This window comes from Herpailurus yagouaroundi, unplaced genomic scaffold (assembly GCF_014898765.1).
Source record: "Herpailurus yagouaroundi ecotype Mexico unplaced genomic scaffold, PumYag 142, whole genome shotgun sequence".
Classification (NCBI taxonomy): Eukaryota; Metazoa; Chordata; class Mammalia; order Carnivora; family Felidae; genus Herpailurus; species Herpailurus yagouaroundi.
This window is the reverse complement of record NW_024412397.1, coordinates 13193652-13217168: the sequence shown is the minus strand read 5'-3', so window position 1 is coordinate 13217168 and position 23517 is coordinate 13193652. Positions and strand designations below refer to the sequence as shown.

The 23517-nt window shown below is 42.9% G+C and overlaps 1 protein-coding gene across 1 annotated transcript; it reads left to right on the top strand.

Annotated features, from left to right (window-relative positions):
* Window positions 1-6703: 6703 nt before the first annotated feature.
* SERPINB2 (serpin family B member 2) lies at window positions 6704-22289 on the top strand. The gene is made up of 8 exons (XM_040478614.1): window positions 6704-6818; window positions 10748-10924; window positions 14971-15090; window positions 16392-16520; window positions 17031-17148; window positions 19540-19682; window positions 20554-20718; window positions 21301-22289. The coding sequence occupies exons 2-8, from the start codon at window positions 10757-10759 to the stop codon at window positions 21703-21705; spliced, it is 1248 nt and encodes a 415-aa protein (XP_040334548.1). The 5' UTR covers window positions 6704-6818; window positions 10748-10756; the 3' UTR covers window positions 21706-22289.
* Window positions 22290-23517: the final 1228 nt, after the last annotated feature.

Sequence of the window (23517 nt, the reverse complement as noted above, 5' to 3'; positions counted from 1 at the left end):
CTTGCCCTGTCACAGGCCTGACCCTCTCTGTGTCTATTGTAGCTAGTCACGATCAAGGTCTCTATTCCTTTGCTGATGGAGTCCTATCTCAGCACCTGCTGGTGAAGTTCTCCAAACTCCTAGACCCAGGATCCTCACATTCAACTCACATCATTTGATGGGATTCACCCTTAATGGCTCCCTGTCGCAGAAGGTAAAGTTTTCTATCTTCATAGCAAAGGAGGAAGGAAGAGAAGGAAGGCCACACTTTGAGGCTATCTCAGTAGTGCTAAGGAGGATCAAACTTAGAATAAAGTTTGTCTTCAATTCAGTTCAAAAACATTAAGTGAGCACATATTATACTAAAATTGTGGGAATAGAAACTGAGACACACAGTTGCTGTTCGTAAGAGCCTTACCAGGGAAACAAATGTGTAAAGATAGAACTTAAGAGTTTTCTAAGTACAGCAATAAAGCGGATCACTAATGCTAGCAAATTTGAGCGTTAAGTGCCAGGTATTAAAGACTTATTTCACAGTGTTTAAATTAATGTTATTGGAAAAGAAGGCAGAGGCCAGATCACAGATGGACTTGGACTCCGACTGGACTTTGTCTTGTGTTTACTGAGGACCCAGTGAAGAATTTTCAGAAGAGTCATAGCTAGGTCGGATTTACATTAAATAGATGCGGCTTACGGCTTAAGCGACAAGACACTAGAGACGCGGAGATGATGGAGACCAAAGAGTAATAGTTTCAGAGAAAAAAGAAGAGCACATCAACTCAGGAAATATTCAAAACTAAAATTAGTGGACTAGTTAAATGATAGATGTGAAAGTGGATATGAAGAAAAGAATCAAGGATGTTGCTTCAATTTTGGTTTGGGTGTCTGACAGGCAGATGGGAAGCAGGTGAGGAGGAACAGGGGGACAGAGGTCAGGGAGGGATGGACAAAGACAGGCGTTCAAGGGCGGGTGTCCTCTAGGAGTCTTCATTCGGCCATCTCGGGATCCCGGGAGAGGTCGAGGTTGAAGACAGAGTTGCAGGAGCCTTTGTTGTCTCCATTCCACCCCTTCTGCTCTCGTCACCCATGCATCCCACTTGCATTCCCGTATTCCTGTCCACGCGTTCCGTGAATTATGACTAATTAACAGAGGGAGAACTGAGCAATCATTTCCCCTCCTTCTCCTCACTTTGACACAAGTCTAAATAAGGCTGTCTTCATTTGAAGGCGACGTAGGTACTCTGACCCCACCCCGTGATAAGATGCATCACTGTGCCCCCGTATATCTACTTTTTTTTTTTTTTTTTTTGGCAGTTCCTTTCTAGAAATCAGGGATTCTCCCAGTCATTTTATATGGGACCAAATCTGAAATCTGTGTGTAAATCATTTATGTATTTTAGTAGTAAGTGTCAATTGGTCTCTGGTCTTTTTATCTACTCTTAATGGGGGAAAAAAACAAGATACGCAAATTCATAAAGAGGGTAAAACAAAAGTAATCGACATCTGGATTTGGAATGCATTTTCTGATTATGTCCTTATTATTATTATTTTTTTTACCTTCTAAGTATGTTTTATGAAAATTACCATTAAAATGTCTTACTTTTCCAGGGCGCCTGGGTGGCTCAGTTGGTTGAGCGTCCAACTTCGGCTCAGGTCATGATCTCGCGGTCCGTGAGTTCGAGCCCCGCGTTGGACTCTGTGCTGACCGCTCAGAGCCTGGAGCCTGTTTCAGATTCTGTGTCTCCCTCTCTCTGCCCCTCCCCCACTCATGCTCGCTCTCGCTCTCTCTCTCTCTCTCTCTCTCTCTTTCTCGCTCTCTGCCAAAAATAAATAAACTTTAAGGTATCTTTAAAAAACAATGTGTTACTTTTCCTAGGCATACAGTACTGGCCTAGATGTACTCAGCACACACTAGATAAAAGAGACTAAATTAAGACTTGTTAGGTAATATAAATAATCCACTTATCCAAAAATAATCCACAAGGGTAACAGAGAGCCGAACGATGCATGCAATTGCGGTTACACGGATCCTGTGTTGTATCGTTAGATCCTTGACGGAAATGCATCACCACAAGCACAGAGTTTCATCTGGTGTGTAGAATGAGTGAATTCATGACTCACAATGCATTCGGGGGCTGCTCTGGAAATTTGATCTCTCTCTGCATGCTTTTGGCATGACAGGTTGTAGGAAGGTTATTGCTTTTCTCAAGTAGCTGAATCACAGAACACTGGATATTTGTTCCCACAGCCTGCCAGCCGTGGCATCTATGTTGGGGTTATCACTTGGCAACAAGATAAATACCCTGACTGAAGTGTTACACTCCCTAACAGAACTTGTCTCGTGTGCAGACTTTCTCACACTCATGGCTAGCCCAGGGCAATACCTTAAAATAGGTTTGCTTTCTGTTGCCCTGGATGATGATACTGTCCCTTTCTGTGGCTTTGGCTCACTCATTCAAAGGCACCTTGGTCTTTTGCTTCTCTTCCTCACACAGCCCGAAACTCCTTTTCCTGGCCACCTCTCCCCACTCTGTCAAAACGCTTTCTGCAGGAATTTAGAAACATGTATTATTTCTCCTAGAGCCAAGACGAATTTTATTGCTAATTGTAGAAGGAGGTGTTCATTCTCTGACAAAGGTATTTCAAAAAGTATATACCGCACGATGTCTTAGTCAAGGTGGCTCCAAAGTAACACCAAAGAAGTGGTTACTTTCACGTTCATTTGCTCCTGCTTACAGTGACAGCTACTGAAGTTTCTAGGGTGCACCATGCTATTGAAATACTAGGGCTGATTAATGTTAACGATCTTCGTTGTAAAAACAGTGTTTCAAGATATTTCATGGAAAGTCACTGGTAAGATAAGATTCTTAGATGGAATTTTATGTCAAAATGGGACTTCCCTTTTGGCCTGCGATCGTATCATGCTTTGGATCATTTCAGTGGTGACATTGCTGCTCATGGAGAGAGAGTTCCCAGCAACCGGCAAATCACACGGGAAGGGTGACTGTGGAAGCACCAGTGGTTGTTCATTCAAAGTGGAAAAGAGAAAAGAAGTAACATTGCAAGGTGCTGGGCATGAAGAAGTCATTCAGCAAACACCTAGTGAGCACTCTAATTTGAGCCAAGTGCCTATCTCCGTCACTGGGGAAGACGGTCGTGGATATAGAGTCATGGTACTTACCACGTACGGGGAGACAGACACTGAGTGGTGGTTAAGGGCAGCTCCCTCAGTCACAGTTGGACAGGTGTTTCCGAGCAAAAAACACAGTGTCTGTAATCTCCAAAGTAGAACATTAGAACTTTATTAAACAGTTGTTTTCTTATTTTGGATCTTATTTGTCCTTTCTGCATGTTTCACTGTAGTGCTCCCGGGAAGAAAAGATACACCTTGATATAGACACTTTGATCACATATTTCTGGTTATCAAAGTAATGCACGCCTATTGTGGAAAATGGGGGGAATTGTTTAAAGTAAAAAAAAAATTGACAAACATCTCTAAACTTACTAGAGTCACTTTATATTTTGGCACACTCCCTTCAGGTCCTCTTTCTGCACATATTTTATTTCTATAGTTGAGGTTGTACTGCATGTATAATGTTGTATCCTATTTTCCCCATATGATGATCTCACACATTTTTCTGGAGGATAAGATAAGGAGAAGGTGGTGCCCTTGCTGTTTCCTTATTCCCAACTTCCACAGAAGTGATCTGACATACAGCTGCTGCAAGTACTATTTCAGGTTTGAGAGACTTCACCTTGTTTATTTTATGACGGTAAGAGTCACTGTGTCGTAGCTCTGGTCTTCTAAACCACTTACTGATTGGACTATTTCAGTGGTCTCCTGGTAGGGGTCTCAGCCTTCTGCTTCTCCCTCTTCTAGACTTTTCAGATTCTTTTTCTCCTTCTCCTTCTCCTCCTCCTCCTCTTCCTCCTCCTCCTTCTTCTTCTTCTTCTTCTTCTTCTTCTTCTTCTTCTTCTTCTTCCACTTTTTACAAGCAACTTCCCTTCCCCAGAGTTTACGTGGGATGTCTTTAGATTATATTTCAGCTCAGTCTGATATCAGGTCCCCTCTCCTCTCTCTCCTTCCCCTACAACACCGGCTGCACCAAGCAGATCTCAGACAACTGCTCAACGGTCTTCACTTCCCACTTCTGCAATTCTAGTGCCTTCCCCTTTCAATCTTCTTTTTTTTTTTTTTTCATTTCTCTTTATTGTTTCCTTGAGGCCCTCACACACATTTATCAATCCTTCCGCCACTCAGTTTGGCTTTTTATCACAAATTGCCTTTTATGCTTCCTCCAGCGGTTTGATGTGTGACCATAGTTTCTGTTTATACTGAGCTCATAAAATTTCTCTAATCTAGGCAGGAAGGCAACTTCCAAATCTGGCCACCAACAATCACTCCATTATACTAGCTAACCCTGTGGAACACTTACTGTGTGAACGATAATACGCTAAGCATCTGACAGACATGATCTCGTTGATTCTTCACAGAAGTCTATGCCATTTAGTAATGCTTAAATAATATAGACTTATTATTTATCATCTCATGTAACAATAACAACAAGAATGAAGACTAGAGGTAGGTCATTTCCAGAATTGACTTGGGAGTGCTCTGGTGTTAAGACTCTGCTTTGGCATCTCTGCAAACCTCTTGGCCTTCCTGTGTAGCTGATGTATGGCGGGAGCATCTCCTGGCATCATATCCTCCTACAGTCAGGCTCAAAGTCAGGTAGAAGGGGATGGGATAGGATAGGGAAAATCTCTTTGCATGCCTCCCTCTTATCAGGAAGGAAAAATGTGCCTAGACATTCCCCAGCAGATTTCTCCCAAGCCTCACTGACCAGAATGTGGTTATATATCTACCCCCCTTGGCCAACAACTAGTCCCCGAGATAAAGGAATCTCTTGACACCTAAACAAAATCAGGGAGAAGAATAGCAAAAAGGATTGCTTCTGTGTAGGCAATGAACAGTACCAGCATTATTAGGAAATTGAAGCTCAGAGAGGTTGAGAAAGAAATTTGTGCAAGATTATACAACTAATAAGTGGCAGAAAGAAAATTCAAATTAGAGTTTTCTGAGTCTCTCAGGATCCCTATCATTGTTCACCACACTAAAGGGCTTTTCTCGTAAATTTTGACATTTCACTCAGTCAAAAGATATTTTGTAAGTACCGACTTGATGCTCAGCACTGTTCTCGCTGCTAAAGGGGAATCCAGTGTGGAATCTACTGACGAATAGAAGTTCACTCAAATAAAATACTTAGAACACATACGATTAGATGGTGAATCAATGAATAATACATTTTCATGTTGTAGCTCTGAGAGGTACAGTTCTGCAGAGCATGAGTTCACTGAAGATTGTAGAAATCAAACTGGATTTCATGGAATCTCTGGGATGTGAGTAGAACCTCACAGATGTGGGTCAGTGGGGAGAAGGGAGGAGGCATTCCTGTTGAGAAGAATAACTTGGAAAAGTGTCAACGGCTCCCCCAAAATTTCATTTGATGTAACGGGAACACTTAGGAGTTGAAAGATCATTGTTGAGTGTGGGATTCCAGCTCTTTTTTCATGTGACCTGAGATCTTCCAGCAATTAAAAAAAAAAAAATCACATAATTTGGCTTTTGGCTGCCAGACACAGATTCTGAAGAACACGCCTATCCCATTGTCCCTCTGATAATAACGAGGGGTTTGGGTTAAGGCACCTCCACTCATTATGGCCAGAGACTCAAACGAGCAAGATGAGGTGAGGGTCGATCTGGTTCTGTGAACCACAGCCAAGATAAGCAGCTCACACGGGGCTCAAACCCATAGTCTTGGTTTCATCGACATGCAGGTTGTCAACCCAGCTCCCACGCATGGCCATGGAGCTCCCCATAGCAGCGGAGAAGAGATATGATTTTACTTCCACTCATCCCTTCTTGGGGATTTCTATACGTAACAGGAAAGCAAAGAGAAGAGAAGCCACCTTCACAGTGTGTTGCACTTTTCAAAAAGCTACGACACTACGAACAGTTTTAGACCCAAATTATCCTTCACTATGTCTTTTATCTGTTTCTGTTCCTCAAATTCCTTTGGCTGTATCGAAACACCTAGTGATTTTCTTCAATCAAGTTTTCAACATCGTGATTCTACAGTTAAAAGTCAATTTCAAGTACACAGTGGATTTTATCTGTATAATAGAAGATAAGATCTGCGTTGGAAAGATGGGCAAATAGAAAGTTCTTTGGGTGTGGCTGGTGACAGGGGATTAGGGTGGAACCAGAATCATTTCGGAAATTACAGTTGGAGAAATTTAAGACAGTTTAAAATAAGCTCCAAGGAGGAAAAATAGTGGTTTTTCCTTTCCTTTCCATGCCCAAGAGTCGCTTGGGGGCTGCTTACACTCGAGAGAGAAAAACGATTGCATTGTCTTTAAATATTGCAAAGACCCACCAGCCTTTCCTGCACAAAGATAAGAGGGACGTTGTAGAATTCGGCACTGTCCTTGGGCGCATGTGTAGAGGGGGACACTTGAACCTGAGGCTGACAGACTTCAGCTAATTTTAACAGGCATGTGTAGGTATTGCAAAATTCTTAAGTTTCTGAATGACGTCATCCTCTAGAACAAATTTCTTAAAGGGTGCCTTAGCAAACAAGCATTTTTATAATAGTGATGTCTTTCTGAGTAAAATGTTGAATCACTCAAAGGATACAGATTAGAAAGGGAGAGAGAGGGAAAAAAAAAAAAGTTCCGTGGGAGGGGCAGAGCTTTATAAAACCAGCCTTCTCCATGTGTGTACTCAGACAGCTCGCTGAGGACTGTTTCCTGTCGGGAGTGCCTCCGGGAATAACCAGGTATCTCACTGATTTTCATGGCCATCTCCATGAAATATGGTTTCATTTCTTCTTCTTTCCTGCTGCTATTACTAATATAATGAAAATTAAAGTGTGGGATGTCTTTAGAAAAAGAGTAAAAATGTAGGGGCCTGTCTCTTGGTTAGATTTTTTTAAGTGAAAATATTGTCACTTAAGATTTGAACTAAATTTACATTTAATATTGAACCAAATTGACATTTAATATGGCACTAAATTAAGACTTAGTCTTGAATCTCAGGAGCCAGCAAATGCCTGTGTAGCATTAACCGAACCAAAGTGCACATGCAGGTGATGATGCCAAATTCATCGAACAGGTTAGAATATGGATGTTCTTGACTAAGTAGGGTTTTGGCACTGAATTTGATGGAAAGAGTTAGGTTGATTAACATATATTCATTTAGGCAAGGAAGGTAAACTATAAATTGTATATAAATATCATAAAATTTTTTAAAAAAGATGACGGTCTTTATAACGATCAGAAACCAGAAATTAAGCAACCTGGGTTGGGTCAGTTTAACACCAGAGTATTATCTATTGAAGTTTAGTTTATAATTGGTCAATTTAGTGAAAGAGAAGAATTAGCCAAACTAGTTGTTGGATTGGTGGAAGTAATAGTTTCATAAATAATTTAATACCCATAAGCAGACATTCATTATGAAAGTCACCAAACAACAGGAATTGCTTTTGATTTTGTTGGGAAGGGAATGTGTAAGTTTGGGTGGGAGGTTTCCTGAAAGTTACTGTTTTCTCTTTGTTTTCATTGATGTTTGTGGTCAATTTCTAAGTACTCCCACCCTGTAGTCGCAAAACAAATTGTTTCACAAGCCACAGCAAACTCAGATCTCACATCCAGTGTCCATGGGAAGAGGGCTGGGATGGTGTGCCTGGGGGCCCCTCCCCACCTCTTGGTTCGTGTGCCGAGTCCCAGTGCACACTTGTCAACGTGTGTTGCAGGAAGTGACACAGATGTCACAGAGCCCAGCCCCACATATGCTCTCCATTTATTCTTCTCCATGATAATATTAAACCTTAATTAGCGGCATGATATTTGGAAGGTAATGAAACTGTAAATTGTGGGAGTTAAGAAATCCCAACAGGTGTTACCTGTTTGGGGCAATTATGCTATTTGATGTCATTCTGTGATGTCAGTTTGACATTGTCTTGGGCAGATTCCCTCCCAAATGTGAGCCGTGGACTTGTCTGAGAGGAAACGCACTCTCCGTAAGCCTTGATAGATTCAGAAGGCTAAAAGCTTCTCAAACCCCATTTGAAAAGCACCAGGCTCGCAATCAGAAGACTGAGATTCGTGGCTTCAGAGCTCACTAGCTGGGCAAACTGCATGTTTATCCTTTGGTAACTAGATATTACTAGATTCTTCTGGGCAAGTGATTACATAAATTAAACAAAACAACGCTTCTGAAGGAATTTAGTAACGGCAGTATAGACGTGACATATTACTGTTTTATGTTACGTGCGGTTAATTGCACTTTATCTAAAAAATAAAAGCTAGACTTTTTAAAAGAAGCAAATGCATATGGGACAATTTAATTTTGTCCTCATTTACTTTTTTTTTTCTTTATAAAGTCGCCAGAAATCTAACTTGGCATTAAAAGCCTCTCCAATAGTTTGTCTTGACACTTAAACTTACACTTAAGTTTTGTTAGTGTCAAAGTGACCTACTACACAGGAGACTATGAAGATTTCAGTCTAGGAGAAGCCTACAGTTCGCTTTTCTGGCTCTGGGGCCTTATTTACATTTTTCATACGAGGTTAGAGAAGTATTTTATTTATTATGCTAATTCTCAGTTTGTTTCCAAAATATTATTGATATAATTTACAAAGATCATCTGCCCAATAAGCCTAATAAACTTACAGATGGTTTTACATCAGTAGAAGAAGAGGAAACAAATTTCTGAGTCACCCAAATTAATCTAATCTCAGTGATGAAGCAAGAAAAAACAAAAGTGAGGTTTTTTGTTTTGTTTTTCTCTTTCTTTCTTTCTTTCTTCTTTCTTTTTTTAACTTAATACTCCTAGGAGCATAACAGACTCACTACTTTCCTATTTTCATTTCCTCTTTCTAGCATTTCTCAAGCTAGTAACTTGCCCAAACTCTTACACACAACAGTGCAGTTCATCACCAGCAGGACAGGCAGTGGGGCGGGGGGGGGGGGGGGGCATTGGCTCGAGTGGGTTTCTGAAGCAGACCTAGGCTTGAATCCCTGCACCATTGCAAGCACCTTATGCAAGTTTCTTAACCTCTCTCCGCATCAGGAGGTAACCTATAAGGCAAAGTACCTTTTGCAGATCCTGTGAGGATTGAATGAGAGGAAGTGACAGTTTCAGGGACAACTTTTGCTTAATTTACAACTGTGTCCTGATATAATACAACCGGGTGGTATTCCAAATGAGAAACCTTGAAACAAAATGGCAATACTTTTCTTAAAAAGAAGGGTTCATGACCCAAGTGGTCGCCTAAGACAGCCACGGATGGGGAGGAAAGTGAGTGCTGGCCCTTGTTCGGAAGCCTGCTGAGTGAGCCAAGCCTACAGATGCAGGATGTCCTTCACCTTGGGGCCTACCCTCAGCCCCTCCTCAGCTCCGAGAAGCCATTGTCACAAGAAGATATCCTGTGGGATCATGAGTGTCAGCGTCATGTGGTAGATTTATATATTTTGGTTAATTATAGGGTGTGTTTTAAGCCACCATGAGAGCATAATACACAGTCGAGAAATGATCACTGGCCAGTACTAACAGATACCTACACACCTCGGGTGTGTCCCTGCATTCCGCTGCACACGGAGACTTGGGTCACGGAAGGTGTGTCTGTCCTTTATCTTCAGGTGGTGATAGGGTGTGTGTGTGTGTGTGTGTGCGCGTGTGCGCGCATGCACGTGCGTGTTTCATGCTCCCAGGATGATCTCTGTGGTTTTGTCTACAATGGTCTTTCCTGCTAGGGGGTGTTGGGAGAAGCAGGTGGCCGTTCCAGCACCCCCATACTGAACTCCCTAGCAGAGGGAGCTGTTTCATAGCCGGCTGCAGATGTAGGTGTGTGTGTGGTGGGGGTCAGGGGCATGGGAGGTAGGAGCTGGTTCATCAGCTGGTGAAAATCAGCAGGTGAAAATACCAACCCTCAAACAATGACTCTAAGCCGCTTCTAGAAGCAGGGAATCTGAAAGAAGATTGACAGTCTCAACCCGGGGCCAAGAATAAGTGTGCATGTGGCACACGTTTGAATGTGTGTGTGTTTGCTTCTGTGCGTGCTGTATATTTGTGGACGCAGCTCAGAGCTTGAAAGCATGACCTGGAGGCCACCCCACCTGGCTTCAATGCTTAGTCCTGCCCTTCCCAGGTGAGGGACGCTGGTCACTTCTCTGATGCTCTGGGCAGCAGTTTCTTCCTTTGTAAAACATGAATAGCAATGCCTTCCTCAACGGGGTTTGGCAAGAACTAAATGGTTGGTAACATGTTTAGGACAGCATCGGTTGTATAGTAAGAATCTAATGGACGCTATTTATTGTTATTGTTATTATTACTGTGTGGAGTATCACTACTCATCATTTAACTGTTCACTACATCTCAGGATCGGCCACCTAATCCCCAGGATCCAATGCAAAAAGAAAATGCAGAACCCCCTGTTTAAAATGACTAAGTTTCATTATTTTATGAGTAAGTCACTCAAGCTGGTGAGAGCAGAGCATCTCACCAAGCACGGAGCCCTTTGTGTCTGCACAGGTCACACGAGCATGACGCCCTCTGGCCTCTACTTCATGTGGTTCCCTAAAGGAAGAACAGAGAGGGAGCCCCTGTCCCGTGCAGGGTACACCCTGGACTTCTCTGCTGATATCACCCAAAATAGTGAATCACCTTTTAGAGCTGGTTTTTTTTTCTTCCTCACTTTCCTTCTAGGCTGAAACAATGGAAGACCTTTATGTGGCAAACACGATCTTCGCCCTCAATTTTTTCAAGCATCTGGCAAACACCAGCACCACCCCGAATCTCTTCTTCTCCCCCTGGAGTATCTCATCCACCATGGCCATGGTCTACTTGGGTGCTAGGGGCAACACTGCAGACCAGATGGCCAGGGTAAGTGTTTGTGAAAGCCCCAAACCAGGACTGGGTCATTCCTGAGTGGAATGATAGAATCGCAATATCATGGTTCGGAGGTAGCTTGACTCCAACAATCATCACGTGCCCTTACGACACAAGTGGCCTAGATTCAAATCTGCAGAACCGCTAAACCACAGAAACTCACAACCGTCGAGTTGAGTGCAGAGGGCGCACCAGAGTTTCTGCTCGTGCAAGGCCGGAAACAGTGACAACATCCAGTGTCTTATAACATAATGTTTATACTTTCCAAAGCATCTTGCGTGCTTTATCTCATTTGGCTTTAAGACAAGTGTCATTTTACAGATGGAAGACAAGGCAGTGTGAGCCCAGCAGCTCCCAGGGTCTCTTGCGGTTTCTTCACTCCTAGATCAGGCTCTGGTTTTTGTTTTGTTTTTAAGTTTGTTCATTTGTTTCGCGATGGACAGAGACAATGCGAGCGGGGGAGGGGCAGGGAGCGAGATGGAGAGAGAGAGAATCCCGAGCAGACTCCACGCTGTCAGCCCACAGCCCGATGCGGGGCTCGAACTGATGAAACCATGAGACGGTGACCAGAGCTGAAAACGAGATTCGGAGGCTTAACTGACTGAGCCGCCCAAGCGCCCCTAGATCAGGCTCTTTCAATGGCTCTACCGCTGTGATGTGTTTGCTCCTCACACAATCAAAGAATCCCTCCAGTGGTTTTAAGAGAGTGTCATGAAGAGTTGGTCACCACACTGCTGGAGAGACAAGGGGAGCGTGTGACGTCACAGGGCCTCGGCCATGTTATCCACCCAGTGGGGTCATGTCAACAAAATGGGGTGTGGCACGATGGCCCCGTTTTCCAAATCGAGGTCTGCAGGGTGTGCAGCAGCATTGTGAGGTATTTACGTCAAGGCCGCTGGCTTCAGTCCTTGGTGAAGGGACATAAGCTCAGTCAGGGGACACTTTCGCTGAGTCAAGGGCCTTGGAAATACATTGAACCCCGCACCACAACGCTCCCACGGGATGAATACCGTACATTTAAAAAGGCACATGTTCCCGAGACGTCCTAGGTCCGTGAGCCAGATACAGTCATCACGCAATTAAGATTCTTTCAGATTCACAGACACACAAACCTTGACATTGTGTGCTTGAAATCCAGGCTCCACTTTCTCACAAGCACGGACTGTGTTTGAGTCACACCAAAGTGCCCCTGGCCACGTTCGCGTTTCCCATGAGAACCGTGGCTGAGTGCAGATGTGTCCTCTGGTGCACAGTGACCCATTTACCTCGGGCCTTGGTTGAGGTGGTTCACAGAAAGAGTGTTAGCCAATCTCACTGCAGGAGGAAAGGAAGAAAAAAAAACATCACTCCCTGTGTGTTTGGTAGTTTAGCCATCAAGACTTTCAACAAAATTCGGTTGCTCAACTCTGATACCAGCAACATTTGGCAACACCTCTTCCTCTTAATTTTCTTCCCCTTGAAAAAAGAAAAACCGTGAGCTGCATTGCAAACTTTAGAAAACGGCGGGGTCTTAATTTAAAAAAAATTTTTTTTTAATGTCTATGTATTTTTGAGAGACAGAGCACGAGTTGGGGAGGACAGAGAGAGAGAAGGAGACACACACAGAAGCCGAAGCAGGCTCCAGGCTCTGAGCTGTCAGCCCAGAGCCCGACGCGGGGCTTGAACTCATGGACCACGAGATCATGACCTGAGCCAAAGTCGGACGCTCAACCGACTGAGCCACCTAGGCGCCCTGGGTCTCAATTTTTTTTAATGAAGAAGGGATCAGAAGCAATATGTTCTGAGGGAAAATGATAAGTGAAGTACTCTACGTTGTTAAAATGGAAAAATAGATTTTGATCCCAAAGGAAAATGAACTTGCTGGTCACTCTGGGCACAGTACAGCTTTTCCCTATTGGGAAAGAGCTTTAAGCTCATGGGTCTATGCAAGGATTTTATGCTGTTTTCCTGTAACTCCGCTGCATGTACGGACTTTAAACTTTAAAGGCAAATTTGGTTAATTCTCTACTAAAAAGAAAAATAGGCTGGTTGGCTTGGAGGAGGAAGCAAGGACTTGGGGGACAGGCCAGGTTGGGTTTGAGCGTTGGCTTTGTCACTCTTTATGAGGTGTGTGAGGAAAGGCATTGAAAGTCCCTGCACCTCAGTTTTCTCATCTACGGTATGAGAATGGAAATACCCAGCCTGCAAGACAGTTGTGCAGATTAGAGATAACATGAAAAGCAGCTGCTGGCAGTCCTTGATCTAACAGCTAATGCTTTATTAGTGCCTTAGCGAGGCACCTTTCTAAGAGCGTTTTATGAATTTGCCCCATGCTACACAATCCTATGAGGCAGAGGCTATGATCACCATACTCATTTTGCAGATAAGGAAGCAGGGGCAGGAAGAGGCTGCATTGTTGAGAATTGGTGCGGCTGGTAAAGACGGTGGTGTTGTAGTGGGAAGAAAGGAAGACATCGAAAGGATGAACTCTGGTAGCACACATCTATGTGAGACCGGCATGCAAGCAAGGAGTGTTTCTTCTAGCTCTTTTTATTTTTTACTTTTTTTGTAATGTTTACTTATTTTTGAGAGAGAGAGCCATAGAGCATGAGTGGGGGAGGAGCAGAGAGAGAGGGAGACACAGAATCGGAAGCAGGCTCTGGGCTCTGAGCTGTCGGCACAGAGCCCGACACGGGGCTCAAACCCATGAACTGTGAGATCATGACCTGAGCTGAAGTTGGAACGCTCTACTGACTGAGCCACCCAGGTGCCTCTCTTCCAGCTCTTCTGTTCAGGATAAGGCCACAGACCCGCCCGGGCTCAGCTGCCTATCTGGGCAGTGTGCCTGCCTCCCTATTTACTCCATGACTCAGCACGGCCCAGGGTCCCCCCTCCCATTTCCCAGTTTCTTCAGGGGCTTTTGCAATGATTCAGGAAGGCTTTGCAGTGTCTCAGGAAGGCTATAGTGCTGCCCAGGAGACTCCTGATTTAAGCATCAACCTCCCTAGGAGGGATGAAAACCAGAAATGCTGTTTCAGGGACAGAGTAGGACCACTTCTCTTCAGAAGGTCAGCTAGGACTTATGGTGTAGAATCTGAGCAGCAGAGAAAGATCCCACAACCCCTGCCACCTTTCCTTCCAACCCAGACACTCACCCCCCAGCTGGATAAGCCTGCCTTTCCTTTGGTAGCCAGGTCCCCACCATCAGTCTGTTTACCAGATGAGTTCCTCCTCACCGTGGGCCCCACAAGGGATGTGCCTCAGGACCAGTGGGACCCAAGGGCTGTTGGAGGCTGGCGGGAGGCCTGGGTACAGGGCCAGCCTGGGGGTGCTGAGACTGGAGAGGCCAGGCTGGGAAGTCATAATGCTGGGAAGGAGTCTGAGGCAGCTTCATAGAGGGCCAGGCTGCACCTGCCAGCTTCACTGTGATATCTGGATCTGCCACCTACAACATAAAGAGATTCATAGTGTCAACTCACCCCTGTCACCTGCCCCCCACCTGGATGTTCATTTCTATGTGTAATATGGTATGTGCAAGTATTTCAGGCGATACCTGTTAAGATTAGCTGTTTTTATGCTCAAACTGACTTTGTCTTGTAGTTTTTGACAGATTAAAAGTATGTAATACATAAGGCCGTCGAAAAAGGAGGTCACGAATTAACTTTATTACTTTCTTCAAAATACTGGCATTTTTTTTATCAAGGCAACTTATGGGCTGGACGATAATTTAGATGATTTTAGTGAAGAGGTTATAAATCATCTCCATAATAACAAATTGTTATCAAAATGGCCAGCATATGGATTAATATAAAATAACTCAGGCTGTTTTCTATGAGGGAAATTTCTTGTATATTATGTAAAAATATATATTATTTTTATATTATAATACAATATATATTCTTGTATATTTTGTATAAAGAGTATCTGTGCTTGTTCCCCGACGCAAAGGCAGGGAAACAGACAGGACCACTAAGAGGTACTTGATTGCCCCTGGTTTACAGGTCAAGTAATCTAGCAGGAAAATATACTCATAAATCTATTCCCTCTAATTCCAATTGTAGGTGTTTCAGTTTAACAAAGTTGGAGTCCATGAAGTCCCCGCAGTGACCCCGGAGAAGTTCACGGGCTGTGAACTCATGCAGCAGATCCAGAAAGGCCCTTATCCTGAGGCTATTTTGCAGGTATCTGACTCACTGGTTCCTAATTTCTTTTGTATTTTATTTCTGGAATCTTCTTGTCTTAAAGTCACAATGTTAGACAAGGAAAGAAACTAGTACAACTTCCCCTGTTCATCGAAAGAAAACTAAGACTCAGAACCCTTAAATAAATATCCTACGGGCACACCGCGAAGCACGGGCAGGGCCGGGGTAGAAGCTATACTTTATGACTTTCAGGCCAAGACTGAGTCTAAATTTGATCACACCCGGAGCTGGGCATGTGTAATTTATTCTGAAACTGTGGTAGCAACTCCTAGAATACACATGCACGGATGCAGAGTTCCAGGTAGGAGAAGGTAAGGAGTGACCAAAACTTGAGGAGTGGGGTAGGTCGTGCCCAGTGATTTTGTGAGAGACCATCGACACTTAGATCTCCCTCCAGACCCCTCTATCTATCATCTGTCCATGTGTGTAATGTGTGTGTGTGTGTGTGTGTGTATCTATTTATCATCTGTCTATCTCAGACTAATATCTTTTCTCAGTATTCTATTTCCTTAAACACAAGCTATCCAGCTAACTTATAAGAACTGGGCATAGCTGTGCTCCTATTGAATAAACAACTTCCATAATCACGTTTGTGAGTTAGGCGGGGGAGATACCTCCCATAGCTTCCTTCTTGGGAATGGTACTCCACCTGTCCACTGCCCAAGGAATTACGGGCTAGAGGCAGTGGAGAGACCCCCTACAATATGGAGACTCAGCCAGGTCTCCCGTGACACCTGGGACAGTCCATCTGCAGGGTTCCGGGCTCGGCTGCTGCAGCGACTAAGCCCCGTTGTCTATCATCATGCTTACAAACTCTGGGTTGAAGATCAGAATTCCTCTTTGTTTTCAAGGCTTCCTAAAACCCAGATTTTCCACTGCACAAACTGTCCTTTAATTGTAAAATGGGTACTTTCAGGCATTATATGATCTTTTTCTAGATCCCCTCTAGATTTTAAATTTTAATGTGATAAAATTCCTTAGAGACCTGGAAGTTTAGGAAATCATAAAAGAAGCCTCACTTTCTTTTAAGATATCGGTCACTTCACGGTTAAGTACAACCTGTAGGCGCAGCAAACTTTGAAACAAGTGAAACATTACCTCATTAGTTTTAATGCACTACATCAAAAGTATTTCCTCAGAGATTCCTCTAAAGCATCAGAAAAAAGTATACCTTAATACAGCATTTTATTGTTGCATTGAAAAAAAAATGTTTGCTTAAGAAATAACTTGTTTAGTCATCCTGTGTTATATATAAATAGAGTCCCTCTTTTCTGTTTAAGGCACAAGCTGGAGATAAAATCCATTCATCTTTCCATTCGCTCAGCTCTGCAATCAACGCATCCACAGGGGGGTATTTATTGGAGACTGTCAATAAGCTGTTTGGAGAGAAGTCTGCGAGATTCAAGGAAGTAAGTGAAACCTGTAATTGAAATTGCAGGGCCCCCAACGTGCCATGAGGTCACTTTCAAAGCTGTAGTCTGAGAGAATCTGTAGTCGTGGAGAGAATCAGAGTTCCACGCAAGCTCCCTAAGACTCCTGAACGCCCTTGGTCGTGGCAGGCTCCCCTTGTTGGATGACCCCTCCCATGGCTGCAAAAGCCTCGTGTGCAGAATGAGTCCTAAATATAGAGGGACAGTGATTTCCAGAGCTGCTACCACAAGCCCAGCCTTTCCCTCCTACCTAGTGTCTATAACGCACAGTGCAGGAGGGCAAATGAGTGTGGGGAAGAGGGTCAACAGAGCACTTATAATCCACACCATTTCCTCTTCCAGCCCCCCAACCCCCCCCATCCCCCTCCACCCCTACCCCTACCTACTCAGGCCCCTGAGTCTTGATAGGAGAGCTCGTGATTTACAATTATACTAAGACTTGTTCGGTATATATTCGATGTAACCTTTGGCCCATTTCTTGTTTTAAAGGAATATATACAACTCTCCAATAAATACTACTCTACGGAACCCCAGGCGCTTGACTTCCTAGAATGTGCAGAAGAAGCCAGAAAAGAGATTAATTCCTGGGTCACGACTCAAACCAAAGGTAAAACCAAAGCAATTATTTTCTGTTTTTCTCTTATAAAACTCTGATCTATTTACAAAAAAAAAAAAAAAAAATCATTCCTATACTTAGCCCTAACTCCCTTAAAATTCACCCAGTCTTAGTTATTTGGTTAATGTAATCTTTTTCTTGTTTATCTGAGTGGCCTTTTAAGTGAGAAAAATGGTTGAGGTCTAACTAATGGAAGACGTAGGTTCGGTACTTAATCTGATTTTGGATGTGACCTTGGGATGGACTGGGACAGCAGACAGACATGTTTTCCAATGTAGGAAATAATCAGAACTGAAATCATTGTGCTCTGTGTCCACTGTGGACAAAAACAAAGAAAAGAGACATGACCCTCCAGTGAGCAACCGGTGTGAGACCATCGGCAGTAGAAAGAGAGGGGCCAGAAAACTATTTTAACTGTTTTTCACCATTCAGAGTCCATCTGCCATGAAGTTCCTTTGGCCCCTGATAAACCACTTCTGCTGTTGCAGCTCAAGCCCCCAATTCTTTCATAGGCTCCTGCCTCACTTTGTATTCGTCACAAGGACTCAAACTTAATTAAACCTCCCGTCCGTTGTTCCTGAATTCAATCCGTCAGTCAACAATGGTATTTAACCATCACATATTATGTGCCAGGTGCTGAACGTGCGAAGGAGGATGGAAATGGCAAATGAAACAGAACCCAGACTCTAGTTTAATCCAACAGCCTGTGCTTCACCACTCTTGGCTCTCGAGCTCATTCCTAACCGCCATGCTTACTTTTTATGCGTTCCTTAACTTCAGAGTTTAAGTGGCAAACCAAAGTCCTAGCCTTTCCTAGAGGCATCTCCCAGCCACGTTCTCATCTCCCCCTCTTCTCCACTCCTTTGGTGCTTTGTCAGCTTCGTGATGCCTGTTAAGGTTTGTCTTGTACAGCCTTGAACTGTTACCGAATGGATTTGATTTTGTTAACTTTGCCATCCCACATAGACCACCATACTTGCGGGGAGGGCCAATATGTCCACCTCTCCTGTGTCCCCGCAAAAATTAGCACTGTCTTTGGCTGATAATGGAAAGCCTTCATTCTTCCAAATTTCCACGTAGAATTATAGGTCTTAAACAAATAATTACTGAATAGCAACATATAGATGGATTTCTAAGAAGAAAAACAGAGATTATTATGAAGGCAGAGCTGTTTTGGTATTTCATAGATTAATGAGCTGTTAGGACTGGAAAGGTCTTTGGAGGTAACTTATCCAAATTTACCCCTTTAGGGTTGTAGACTCCAGGCCCCTGAGACATTAATCATCTCATTCAAGATTTCACTATCAGTGAGTGGTAAAGCTGGGGGTTCCTCTTCTTTGATCCCTAGTCTCATTCTGGAATTCTTCATTTGGATGTTTAAAGAGTTTGTTTGGTAACTTAGGCAAAAAATAACTTTTCACGTGACACTTGTGTGTAAAACATTGTTTCTGGCAATAGTTTGGCATGGCTGGATTTCCCGGCTCCCATACTGGGAAAAAGCATATGAATTAAGCCCTGTAGAATTTCAAAAATATTTTTGTTTCTCTGAAAATAGTCCATCTACTTCTGTTATTCATTTCTATTGTGGATTTTGAAATTACTATTCTAAACTAGTGATGAACTGGGACACACAGGAAGCAGAGAACGTGAAGATTAACAGAAATGAAAGTAAAAACTGCAGAATTCAGGAGACATGTGGAAGTTTTGCTTTTTTGGAAGAGCACAAACCATTTCTCTTCAAGTATTGCCTTCAGTGGCTGTGAATCTAGGAATTACATTGTCACAATGCCAAGCCATCCTTGTATGTTCCAATTTCTGAGAACCTCCCTTCCCTGGCACACTCTTGTATTCCCTTCTCTGCATTGCCATGGGACTTTGCGATCTCATAGTTTCTTACACATTGTTTGACAGCTGGTTTTGAATATCTCTTCCAATATTCTCAGCCCCACCAGGGCAGTATTTCCTTTTCCTCTTCTTGTTTCTGTATGACTCCTAGTGAAGGTCTAGCAGGACTTTTAAAAAAAAAAAGTTTTTGAATGGATCCATGGATCAGACCCAAAGGTTGTCTGGACCAGATCTACAAGGAGCACCAAACTTTGAGAAAACAAAGGAGGTGAAAATCTTTCCAAGTTTGATGGTCATTCTAAATTTTCGATGCATTACTCCTCCATTTTCTCTTGGAATTTGCAAACCTTCTGAGAAATGTGGTCTGCTTTATTTATGCTTTGAATAAATTGGGAGAAAACTTGAGCTTGAGGCCATCACCTCTGCAGAGTTTGACAATTGTAGATGACGAGTTTGATGGTGACTCCAAGGATTTCAAATTATAGTAAGGTCACACTTCTTGGTCATGAAACCTAACATGTGTCATGTTTTCCATAGGCAAAATCCCAGACTTGTTACCTGAAGGTTCTGTAGACAGGGACACCAAGATGGTCCTGGTGAATGCTGTCTACTTCAAAGGAAAGTGGAAAACTCCGTTTGAGAAGAAATTAAACGGGCTTTATCCTTTCCGTGTGAATGCGGTATGAGACAACAAGATGAATTATGAATTTTCTTGAAATATGTTTTAGGATCTTAGCCAAGACAGAGGAAGAAAAGTTAAAGACCATGCATGAACTGAACGGTCTGCCTGAACTGTTTCTCTTCAAGTATTGCCTTCAGTGGCTATGAATCTAGGAATTATGTTGTCACAATGCCAAGCCATCCTTCGGGCTGATTTTTTTTTTTACCCAATTTTATAATAATTTGAAGGAATTCTCTGTTTATTTGTTAATGACCACATTCATTCTGTCATTTATGTCACAAAGTTAAGTGAAGCCTTGGCAGTTTTCAGTAGTAGCCAAGAACGGTGATGCCTGGGGGATATATTGAGTGGACGTTTGGAAGCTGGTCACATGACACTGACTTGCTCATCATACATTATGCACCTTGGACAGTGGGTTGACTCTTTCAAACTACTGAGTATCACTCAGTAATTTTCTGAAAGGCCATATGAATAGTGGTGGAGACCATGGGCTTTATAATTATACAATCATGGATGTAGGTGTAGGCTCCACCGCTAGGGTTCTGCTAGTAACCAGCCAAGACCTTATTTATCTTCCATTTGTGTTCCATTTTTGTGATCAATAACACTTGGCCGTCGTAAGGTTTCAATGAGATTTCAAGGAATTCTTGGCCCACGCCAGGTACTAAACAAATATTTTAGTGTTATTATAATTATTATTATTGTCCATCTTAAAAATAACTATAAGGGCATACAAATAATTTGTTTTGTTGACTTTTAAGAATATATCTCCTCAACACCTAAGCCGAATCTATTCTCTTTTATGTCTAATTGTAAAACTCTTGACATCTTAATATCAACTTCCTTATTTTACTTTTTAATAATTTTAGACTCAGCGCACACCTGTTCAGATGATGTACCTGCGTGAAGACCTGAACATTGGATACCTAGGGGACCTAAAGACTCAGATTCTAGAACTCCCATACACTGGAGATGTTAGCATGTTCCTGTTGCTTCCAGATGAAATTGGGAATATGTCTACTGGCTTGGAGTTGGTAAGCTGTTCCAGCTTGTATCGGTTTAAACCTCTGGAGCTAAACTTACTTTCCCTGATAAACACGTCTGCACCTTAGAAAGTGGTATACAGTTTCTCACAGACACATAAATTGGTTAGTAATAAAGGTGCACGTCACAAACTTTCATTCAGAGCATTAAAATATGTCACACAGGCTAACTTCCTGCAAAAATGTTACCAGTGTATTGAATTTTTATATCACCCACAATGTGGTAAAGTTAAAGTCATTGATTTTTTTTTTAATGTTTGTTTATTTTTGAGAGAGAGAGAGAGAGACAGACAGACAGAGACAGAACATGAGCCGGAGGTTGGTGGGGGGGGGGGGTGGCAGAGAGAGAGGGAGACACAGAATCCCAAGCAGGCTCCAGGCTCTGAGCTGAGCCCAAAGTGTGGCTTGAACCCATGAACCACGAGATCATGACCTGAGCCAAAGTCAGACTCTTAACCAATGAGCCACCCAGGTGCCCTAAAGTCATTGATTTTTAACATTAGACTTTTAAGTTGTTTTCCTTCTTTGGCGAGCACTTACTGACTTTTTTTTTTTTAATGTGTGGATTCGTAGCTCGAAAGGGAAATAACCTATGATAAATTCATTAAGTGGACCAGCAAAGACACGATGGCCGAAGATGATGTGGAAGTGTACCTGCCCCAGTTCAAATTAGAAGAGCGTTATGAGCTCCAGTCCATTCTCAGGAGCATGGGCCTAGAGGATGCCTTCAGCAAGAGCCAGGCCAATTTCTCTGGAATGTCCGAAAGGAATGACCTGTTTCTGTCCAAAGTGTTCCATCAGGCCACTGTGGATGTGAACGAGGAGGGCACTGAGGCAGCCGCTGGCACCGGGGCCACGATGTCAGGGAGAACTGGCCACGGTGGCCCACAGTTTGTGGCAGATCATCCTTTTCTCTTCTTTATCCTGCACAAAATCACTAAGAACATTCTCTTTTTTGGCAGGTTTGTCTCACCCTAAAGTGGAAAAGTTCCGTTTCTGCACAGGATTTTGTAGTATGAACTGTAAGCCTCAGAATTGCTGTTAGTTGCCAAACATTTAGAGACTTTTTCTACCTATTTCTCGGTTTTTTTTCCCCCTCTGAACAACTTCTACTACATGCTAATGATAAGTACAGAAATAACTAGACCACTGTCAACCATAACTCTGCAACCCTGTTAACCATTTGGTCTCTAAGTGGAAGGATGTTCCATTTAGTTCTTCCTTACTATTTAGTTTATTTTGTAGCGTTGACTTTTACTGTATTATTTATTATTTTATATAATGGTTTTTGTTATTGTTCACCGCCAGTTGCTGAAGCTGATATAGTTAGAGAAGCAGGTGATCAGTTACTTTTCTACCTAAAAAAAATGCATTTGCTCATTTGTATAATGAAGAATGAGTAGTAGTCCTTCCATGCCCTTTATAACAAATACCCAGAAGAAAGCAGTGAATGACAGGAAAATGTATGTTATGTGCATTTCCAGCCTTAATGTACCACATGGTTGTGTCTATAACTTATGTGAAATTGCAAATATATAAAAAATAAACATGTCTCCACACAACCATTTGTTTGTTGTCCTTCCACTAGGTTTTTAGACCATAAGACCGTTATACCTCAATTCCCAGGAATCAAGCATCATGTCTTATTTGGGGGGACCAAAAAAACCCACACAATAAAGGAGACAAGGGGAGAATTGATCCTGCAAGGAGCCCCACTGTTGGGAATGGGGTGGGATCGTGTGAAAAATGGTTTTGAGATGCCTTCTCATAGCAGTCAAAGGCACAGTGATTCAGAAGAGTTTGAGGCTTGGTGCTTAGGGGACACTCACATTTAAACTCAAGGATATGAGGAATAAACACCAAGTCCAGTGGTTCAGACATAGAACCAAGGTCAAGGTCATTGAGCTGAGAGTTCAGAGGAGGGGAAATGGGCTGGAGGAGAAATACAAATGGCTTCTTTTAGGGGTGTTTGTTTCAAAATAGCCCTGAAAGCTTTTGAGTGGGTCTTACTCAGAACAGAATGTATTCGAAGTCCTGAGAACTAAGGCAGGTCTAGTTTGGGGAGTCCGAGCTGGTGGCAGAGTCTGGCTGCAGGAGCGTGGCTGGATCCTGGGAATGTTTCCCAGGCAGCCCCCTGCCTGTGTTGGAAGACAGGGACCGATGACCCACTGGAACATGGTGGCTAAACAGGTTACCTCAGGCCCTTGACTGTCCACACCTAAAATCTCAGTGTTGGCACTTACGACTCATCTAACCATGGGCCTGGAATAGTGCTTCTATATACTTTGGTTTTCTTTCCTTGTCAACTAGAAAAAGTAAGGCTTTCCCATAAGGTTGCCATGATGGTTAAATGAATTCATACATCATAAGCAATTAAAAGAATGTAGATGGCGTACAGTGTTTAATAAATACTAGTGTTGGTGATCATTACCTTTGTCAGAAATAAAACTGTTACACTGTCAGCTTGTCAGAAGTAGAATCCCAGGGGCACTTGGCTGGCTCAGTCAGTAGAACGTGTAACTCTTGATTTTGGGGTCGTGAGTTTGAGCCCCATGTTGGGTGTGGAGATTACTTAAATACAGTAAAATAATTTAAAAAATGTAGAATCCCAGAAAATTATAAAAAATTAAGTTTTAAAGGCTTGAACAGTGGTTTACTTCCTCTAAATCAGACATTATTGAAAATTAAGTGTTCTTGGGGCGTCCGACTTCAGCTCAGGTCACGATCTCACGGTCCGTGAGTTTGAGCCCCGCGTCGGGCTCTGTGCGGACAGCTCAGAGCCTGAAGCCC

Coding starts and splice junctions, on each gene's coding strand:
- SERPINB2 (XM_040478614.1), top strand. CDS start 10,757: ATGGAAGACCTTTATGTGGCAAACACGATCTTCGCCCTCAATTTTTTC. Junction 16,521..17,030: donor AGTCTGCGAGATTCAAGGAA/GTAAGTGAAACC, acceptor CTTGTTTTAAAG/GAATATATACAACTCTCCAA. Junction 17,149..19,539: donor GGTCACGACTCAAACCAAAG/GTAAAACCAAAG, acceptor TGTTTTCCATAG/GCAAAATCCCAGACTTGTTA.